General features: G+C 51.4%; 1 protein-coding gene across 1 annotated transcript in view; it reads right to left on the bottom strand.

Annotated features, from left to right (window-relative positions):
* Nucleotides 1-2491: 2491 nt before the first annotated feature.
* Nucleotides 2492-8924, bottom strand: part of LOC101553545 (C4b-binding protein alpha chain) — a 47444-nt gene continuing 41011 nt past the window's right edge. The window contains exons 12-14 of the mRNA XM_055124804.1: nt 6468-6638; nt 2950-3125; nt 2492-2742 (exon numbers count right to left, since the gene is read on the bottom strand). Coding sequence (XP_054980779.1) covers nt 2587-2742; nt 2950-3125; nt 6468-6638 — 503 coding nt within the window. The 3' untranslated portion in view covers nt 2492-2586. The remainder of the gene's footprint in view (nt 2743-2949; nt 3126-6467; nt 6639-8924) is intronic.

The following is an 8924-nucleotide window of genomic DNA, read 5'->3' as shown; positions in this document are numbered from 1 at the left end:
ATGCACGCTCGGGCCAAGCCTCATGCATGACTGAACATATTCCTAAACCATGTGGCTGCTTTGCATCCACACACCAGGTCTCCCACCTCAGTGTCCACTTCCCTCGGCCACTGCTTCAGGGTCTCCCCTCACAGTCTTCACTGCACTGTCCATGCCTTATTGCCCTGGCAAGCTTTGTTCTTTCTCTAGATTAGTTCTTAGGTTGTGTGGCTTTTATTCATTATTTGTTCCCTCATTATGGGCTCTTTTGTGTTTGTTTGTTTGGGGGTCACACCTGTCTCTATTCTCAGAGATCACTCCTGGTGTACTCAGGGGACACTATGGGCTCCAGGGGTCAAACCCAGGTCAGTTGCTGCCTTATCCACTAAACTATCTCTCCAGCCCCACTATCACTAATCACGAAATCCCATTTATCGTCAAGTTGCTCGAGCAATCTCAGTAACCTCTACATTCGTCCTATCCCTGAGATTTTAGAAGCCTCTCTCTTCTCGGCCTTCCCAACGATGGCGCATTGGAGGCTCTTTCAGGGTCAGAGGAATGAGATTCAGCTTATTACTGGCTTTGGCATATGGATACACCATGGAAAGCTTGCGAGGCTCTCCCATGTGGGCAGGAAGCTCTCAGTAGCTTGCTAGTTTCTCCCAGAGGGAAAAGTAGGTTATAAGATATCGCCCCACTATGTGCTTTTATATTTACTTATGAGATAAATTATTCTGTATCTGTTTCATACCTTCTGGCTGATTCACTCAAGATAATGCATGTAGCATCATGTAGCATCATGTTCATCCATGTAGCAGCAAATGCATGATGATTTTGTCTTTTCTTATGCATACACGTGCACATATGCACACATGCACACACATGCACGCACACACACACTCCCTTAGTTTTTATTTAATCCAGTTATCTGTTATTGGACATTTGGATAATTTCTATAAATTAGTTTTAATAAATACACAAATCCAAGGGGAAGGAGGATAATAATAAAGATCAAAGATGCACTGTGGAAGAGGGAGGAGCCCAGGTGACAGAATGGAGCCAATAAAACATGCAGCGAAATAATACTGGAGAGAGTGAAGGAAGTGGAGCTCAGTTGCTCCTTTGCATGGGAGATGCAATATAGGGTTCGGAGCCGGATCTTGAGAATGCAGTATGTGTGGTCTCCTGGCAACTCGGTGGGTCATGGGAATGCTCACAGAAGCACTGTTTGAGGCAAGAAATACTCATTTTGTGAATCACAAGCTCCCTTGTGGGGTCTAGGTGCATGTCTCACTCCCAAATGCAGTTCTGTGTCACTTATGTGGAGCTACAGACAAGACGACAGTATGACTCACACACTGTGAGTGAGACAGGCCCTCTGCCCCGTGGAGGTGCAGACACATGGGTCTCTGCAGCCAGTGCCTGGTGCGGGGAGGGGCCTTCACTTACCTGGGCACATTCACGCATTTTGGCTAGTGAAACCCCAAGACAGATGAACCATTCTCTGAGACACGAGATGAGTCTGTGAGGCGGGGAGGTCTGAGCAGGGAGAATGTCAGGCAGGAGAGCTGGCTGGGGCATGTGGGAGCCAGTGCTGTCTATGGATGAAGGCCTGTTTTCTTTCCCTGCTGTCCTCAGGCTGCCTGACAGCCTTGGCCTTCTTGTGCAGTCTTCTTGAGAAGATAGCAGGACCAGGGTGTCCCTCTTTCCAGTCCAGCTATGGAGCAGCCCAGAGTCCACCCCCAGCAGGAGGGCATAAGAGAACAGACTTGAGGGAATCCCAGGCTTGGAGGCAGCAGAGTGCCACCAGGTGGCGACTCCCCAGAACACTAGAACACCCAGAGCTGAGGCCCCTCCCAGAGACACCCGCCTGGGGAAGGCTGAATTCCCGGGGTCCCTCCCACCTGGCTCCGCTGCACCTCAGTGTTCTCACAGGCACTAGAAGAACACCCTCAATCAGCGGTCAGCTCAGCCCCAGCCCAGGCAGTAGGGCGCCCTTGGGGTCATCTCCCCAGAAGGATCACCCCATTCCCGTGACGGAACTGGCACGTGGAGATGCAGACTCAGGGCATGTCCCCTAGGGGACAAGACCCACCCCTGGGAAGTCTCAATGTCACTGGTCCTCCCGTGCTCATTCTTGATCACCCCCAACAGCCCCTCCCTGGTGTCCACGGACAGCCTGGAGGCAGGGGAGCTGGTTGAGGGAGTCTCCATCAGGTTCTGTAGAGGAAAGAGTTCCAACACAGCTGGCAGGTCGGCTTGTGGGATGGGGAGAGTCAGACTTAGGGGAGTGGGCCTGAGTCTCTGGGTGCAGGTAAATGCGTTCAGCAAGCCTGGGGACTCAGCGGACTGGGAGACGCCTCAGCAGGGCTCTGCCTTGACTCCAGGGTCACAGAAGACCAGACGCTACTTTGTGAGCAGAACTGTTTATTTCTGCCTCTGCAGTGCAAGAAATGGGAGCAGAGACTGAATGGAGGGTCCCGCTCAGCATGGAGGCCTCGGGCTGGTTCGCAGGTATCTGTCAGAGGCCAGTGGGCGGCCAAGGAGAGATGGTTCTCTCCTCCACTGGAGGATGCAGGAGCACGGTGGGGAGCCCACATTCGATTCCTAACTGTCTCCTCCCAGTGGTTCACGCTTGCCCCAGGCCTTGATCTCCAGGGAGAGTCTGTATAGCTCCAGGGCCAGCTTCACGTCCTCAGGACTGGGGAGACACTGCATGAGCCTCCTGCCTGCAGCCACAGGCTCACAGCCTGTGTGAACCTCCTGAAAGAAACAGGGCAGGTGTGAGAGGCCCCACCCTGTGTCAGGGGACCCCCTTGAGGGAGTGTTTCTGGCATGCTGGGAGAGCTGGGGGACTCCTGGGGATGCTCCACACAGAGCTCGGCCAGCCAGAGCAGCAGCAAGTGATTCGCTTCTGTGCGGACGCTCGCTCACACTCCCCTGGGGCGGGGCCCTCATGTGCGCACTTACCCACTCGCACCTGGGCACCTCTGGGTCCCACATCCTGTTGTCTGAGCAGCTGATGGTTTGGGGGCCAACCATGTCATAGCCGGGGTCACAGTGCACAGTCACATTCTCCCACTCCACATACTGGTGCTTTTCCACAGATAGATGTCCATGTGCTATATGTGGTTTTGCACACAAAGCTACAAGGGAAGCACAGTGTGGGTCCCCCGGGATGGCCCCAGAAAACGGTTTGGTAAGTGAAGGCCTCGATGGGAGAGACACCCCACCCTGAAGTGCAGTGCCTGCCAAGGTTTCCTGTCCACCACAATCATGTGTGTGGGGGGGGGTCCCTGGTCAGACTGCCTAGGCAGAACATCATGTCTGTGTTGCTAGAAAGAGGATGTGGGTGCAGGAGGGCCCTGGGTTCAGCTACAGTCAAACCTAGCTGCTCTGCTGGAGCCTGATCCCCCACTGTCGCATCTCGGCACCTGCACTTCAGGCTGAAGCAGTCACTTCCACTCTTATTCCCTTAATACCTTCCTGTGTGAAACGGAGCCGATGGTGGCAAATTAGTTCCTTAACTGCTGTTAGGGTGCAGTTAAACATGGGGACCTCTCCTGACAATTGTCGGCTAACTGGGTTGATAGTTTAATGCAAGAGGCAAAGGACGCACCACTGCTCGGTCCTGCAGCACCAGGCTGCCCAGGCTCCCCAGAAATGTCCAGGGCTAGGGTGTAATTTTCCTTCTTGAGCACACCTGGGGCCGTGGGGGAGGTCCTAACACCAAAAGGACTAAACATTGACTCACCCACCCAGTGGGGGGCTCCCTCCCTGTGAAGCAGGAGCATCTCAGGGCACATGCAGGTGTGACTCTGGGGCTGGATCCCTAGCACCATATGTTCTGCCCCCAGCACTTCTGAAGTGGCCCTGGTGTCCCAAGCACACTGGACAGAGACTAGCCAGAAAATGATCCTATTGAAGAAAAACAGCCACACACTTTATCTGCATGTCACTCCTAGATCTCCCAGGTCACTGTGTGATGAGAAAGCATGGAACGTTCAGGCCCTATGGGGGAGCAGGTTCTTCGAAGCCCCTTGGACTCTCTTCATATCTCCAACACAAGCAGGTTCTGCCTAGGATGGGCCAAACCTTCACAGATGCACTCACTCAAGCCTGTCTCTCTGTGAGTGCAGAGGCAGGCCCACACCCTGGCTCCACGAACAGCTCAGATTACCACAGAGAAAGAACATGGTGACCTTCACTGCCCACCACCTGTCTTCTAAGCACAGACATTTCAAGTGGATTTGGAGTCATCAATGAGCACATCACAGCAGCAATCCATGAAAAAAAACTAAGCCCTGGAAGATAATCTAGGAGGATATTTTTGTGACCTTGTTGTAGGTGAATATTTCTGAAGCAGGACACAAAAGTTTAGAAGCTCACGGAAAAACTGATAAGTTGTCCCAGAGTGGGATATTGTAGGATAATATTGGTTTATCCTTTCTGCCTTGCCACAGGGAGCTTAGGTTTATTGGATTACTTCCATTGCAGTGATCCCATTCCTCTGTGTTTATTTGTAACCTCTTTCTTTGTGCTCAGCTTTCCCAACCGGTCAATCACTTTTATCTCCTAATCAGACTCTGTTAAGTAGTAAATATTGCTTTTCTCTTCTCCTTAAGTCCTTTGCATAGTTAATTCAGAGCAATGTCCTTTTTGTATAGACACAGGAAGACAGTTAATGCTATGCTTTTGTAACTTGGGAATTAATTGACTCCAAATAATATTAACTCCTGGGCATCTATTCTCTCGAATTAAGCCTCAGTTGCCCTTACTCCTAGCACCCCTAAAGCAGGGGCCCGACAAGGGTCTGGATGGACCCAGGGCAAGCTGTGAGCTATTCTGGAATCAAAATGGGCCAGGCTAAAGCACCATGATATTTAACTGCAAGTGAAGAACACTCGAGCTACTAGACATAGATGTGGTTGTTACCCCCAATGTGCAGGGTTGGAGAGAGTTGGAAAAAGATAAGAGAGAGAGAGAGAGGCAGACAGATAGACAGACAGAGAGACCAAGGTGGTGAGTGGGAGTGCGGAGAGATGAGCCTGCAAGGGAGACAGGAGGAGATGGGAATGAGGGACAGAGTGAGACCAGAATGAGGAGCTTAGTGAGATTGGAACAGGCATATGGAGAGAATGGAATAAACAACAACTGAGGCTCAAGTCGAGAGAACAGATGCCCCAGAGTGAATATTATTTGGAGTCAATTAACTCCCAATTTACAAAAGCATAGCATTAACTGTCTTCCTGTGTCTATACAAAATGCGGCACCATTGTGAAGGACAAGTAAAGAGAGACTTTTAAAATCTTAGGACGAATGGAGACAGTACTAAGACCGCTGGAGAAAATCAATGATCAATGGGATGATGATACCAAAAGGACATTGCTCTGAATTAACTATGCAAAGGACTTAAGGACAAGGGAAAAGCAATATTTACAACTTAACAGAGTCTGATTAGGAGACCAACGTGATTGACCAGTTGGGGAAGCAGAGCGCAAAGAAAGAGGTTACAAATAAACACAGAGGAATGGGAGCACTGTGATGGGAGTAATCCAATAAACTTAAGCTCCCTATAGCAAGGCAGAAAGGACAAACCAAGTTATCTTACAGAATATGAAACTTTTGTTTCTCAAAATGAGGGCCACATGCGGTGAGCCTGCATCTGAACAGGCCTGTGAACAGCTCTGCCCTGCCGTGGAAGAGCACTGCCTAGCCAGTGCTGCAGGGTGCGCTACTGCCCCCAGGCTAATTCCCACAGAAGCAACTGGCACGGTGCCACCAAGAGCTGGTGGGTGAAGGAGCACTTCTCAGAAGAGCTCAAGATCTACAAGACCCAGCTGGTTCGTGCACCCATGTCCATGCAGCCTTGCCTGAGACTCAGCCGTGTTCCCGTGAGATTGGCACAGGTTCTGGTCCCCCACAGCCAGAGAGAGACGCCAGCACAAGGACCCTGCATGAGGGCCTGGCCAGGCCTCCTGGGGGCTGGAAGAGGTGACACCTGCTGACCTGCTTCCCACTGTGGTTGTCTCTGGCCAGCACACTGAGCTGTGTCAGAGCCTGAGTTTGCTTATTTATCTGTTGATTGATCCTGTGCTGCTTGAGGGGGCCCCACCTCACAGTTCTCAGGGATCACATGGCACTGAGGCCAGGGATTGACCCCAGGGACATGCAGGGACAAAGCTTTAGATCTTCAAGTCAGTCTGCCCCAGCTTCCTTGGATGGTATTTAAGAAACTTGTGTGAAGCTAAGGCAAAAGCATGGCCTCTAGAAATCTCTAGAAGCATGTCGACTGGTAGTGGTGTGGCTTCCAGATGAACTTGCTGGATATTCATACTGAAAACAATCATGCATTAACTATCCAAAGAAGGGAAAAAGAAAGAAAGAGGGATGGAGGGGCGTGCGAGAGTGGGAGGTAGAGTGCGAACTTAGTGCTGACAGTGGGAGGAGGGGCAGTGCTACCCAGGGGCCATGCAGCTGCATGTTACCTCGACATCGGGGTGCAGGGGCCGACCAGTGAGAGTTTCTGCAGGAGATTTTGGGCTCTCCAACCAGAAGATATCCTTCATCACATTCATACCGCACCACAGTGGTAAAGGAGAAGAACGAGCTCATGTCCTGACGGGAGCCGTGAGCGATGGCAGGGAAGGGCCTGCAGTCTTGAGCGAAGAGAATAGCAGGAGTGAGATGCTGCCCTGTCCACAGCCTCAGGGAACCATGGCAACCTCCCTGCAGAGGCTCACCGAGTTCTCATCCACTCATTAGATAGCACTCGTTAGACATTTCGCACCTGCCAGAGGAGCACTTGACTACCATCTAAGTTTCAGGATTTCCCCCAAACAACCCAAATTCTCTATTCTGATACCATGATAGCTGTTTCAGGCCTTAGTTCTGGTACATTCCCCCCAACACTTTCTCTTTCCTCATTACTTTATGAAAGGTTCTGTACATTTCAGTAGTGATAAGCACTTATAACTTGGCTTACTGGTTCTAAAATGCCTCAGTTGTTGCTTTTGAAAATATACTCCATATTTGTGAGCTCCATTTTTGCTTGATGGATGAAAATTTTCCCAGCCATCATCTTCTACCAGTAATACAATAGAAGGCAGAACTAATCTACTTAGAAAGTCAATGTGCTTTAACATCTGGAGCATTTAAATAAAAGAAATTCATGCAAAAATTAATGCATTTTCATGAGGGTCCTACTATTCACACTTTGTTCTTGGCATAAAGCAGCCTCTCTCTAGAACAACTTTTATTTTCAAAGCATTGAGAAAAATAATAGAAGTCTCTCCAAAGGGTCATTATTTTCCTCTGCGACTCGCCCTAAATTCCTCATCAGTACTTCTCCCAGGTCTGCAGAAATCAGACTGTCCCATGCCCTGGGCACTCACCACACCGCACAGGAGGGGACAGCCACAGCACCATGGCGCCCAGCAGGCACTGTGCCCGGGAAGGGCTCCTCAGGGGAGGCATGGCTCCTCAGCTCCTCGAGCAGATGGAGATGCAGACACCGCTCTGAGAGGGACTCTGAGAGGAGGAGCCTTGCAAGTCCAGCTGTGTCACCCGAGTGGAGGCGTGGCCAGAAGCTGGGCTGCTGAGTGGGCCATGGCCAGATGCCCTGTCCTCTGGGGAGAGTGCCTGGGAGAGGGGCTGCTGCTGTGGCCTCCAGGGCTGCCCACGAGACCGGTTCCCTAGGAAGCTGGCTTACCTAGAGTTGTAATTTTCATGCTCTCAACTCCTGGGCCAGGGCATGTGGAAAGGGAGGGAGGCTGTGTGAGAAGCAGGGCCTGCCAGGAAGTGGCTTCTTCAATCAGTGGTCAGAACTCCCCATGGGAGAATGAGGGCATTCAATCCTAGAGGACCGAGTCTCCGAAGTGGTTCTTGCAGTGCCGGCCTCACTCCCCCCATTTCTCCCTCTCCCGTACCTGAAAACATCTGATGATTTGCTTCACGAAACCGTTTGAGTGGAAACTGCCCTTTTTGACTTGGCAGCAAAGAAGATGCATGTTCTGAATGTTCATGTTGAGTGATAACTTGAGGAGAAAGGAGAATTTTTACAACTCTCAGAGTATCTCAGATGTCGGACCTGGGGGAGGTCTCTCATTTTGTCCCTAAGTGCCGAAGGCAGTGGCAGGATGACCCGGTCATTTCATGTGGAAGGGCCGTCAGTGCTCCTGCACTGCCCACTGGCCACGCCAACGCTCCTGCATGACCCTGTGCTGTGTGGCCCCTGCAGGCGTCTCTTTCTGGACAAGACACAACAGTTGTCCGAATACGACGGCAAGCTCTGGTATCTTCCCTAAATGAGGTCTGCTCCCCATGGAGGACCTGGGGTGACGCCCACGGCTAATAACAGCCCCACAGCTCACCTCTTCAAAAGAAATGAGAAGTTACAGACAGAGCCAAGTCGAGCACTGAAGGATGAAGGCCTGCAGCAATGGGACAGCATGCAGGGCTCTTACCTTGCACTTGGCCCACCCAGGTTTGACTCTCAGTACCCACCCAGGTCCTGATGGTCCTTGAGCGCAGAGTCAGGAGTAAGCCAGGTGTGGCCTCAAAACTAAATAAAAACAGACTTGGATGTCTGCTTGCAGTGAGAATGAGCATAGAAGAAGGGGCTTTCTGCACCTTGAGGAACCCCCTCGCAGTGGGGGATGGGGCGGGGAGGCAGGGGTTGCTGATCTGCTTAACCAACCAGCAGGGTGTGTGCTTGGCTTTCAGCCTCTCCTGTCAGTGGCCTCAGCCCTGTCCCCTGGTCTCAGTATCCTTGTGCAGAGAAAACTGGTTCGCACAGACAAAGAAAAGTCCAAGACAGCTCAGAAAATTCCCAGCAAAGTACAATCCACGCCTTTCCTTTCTGCTGCAGTTTCCATGCATTTCCTGGCAGGGCACCAACAAGCCCTTTGGGAAGAAGGCAGCCCAGGGCACCTCTTGGTGGGGTG

The sequence above is a fragment of the Sorex araneus genome, chromosome 2, assembly GCF_027595985.1.
Source record: "Sorex araneus isolate mSorAra2 chromosome 2, mSorAra2.pri, whole genome shotgun sequence".
Classification (NCBI taxonomy): domain Eukaryota; kingdom Metazoa; phylum Chordata; class Mammalia; order Eulipotyphla; family Soricidae; genus Sorex; species Sorex araneus.
The sequence above is the reverse complement of the archived record's forward strand: the minus strand, read 5'-3'. Positions and strand labels throughout refer to the sequence as shown.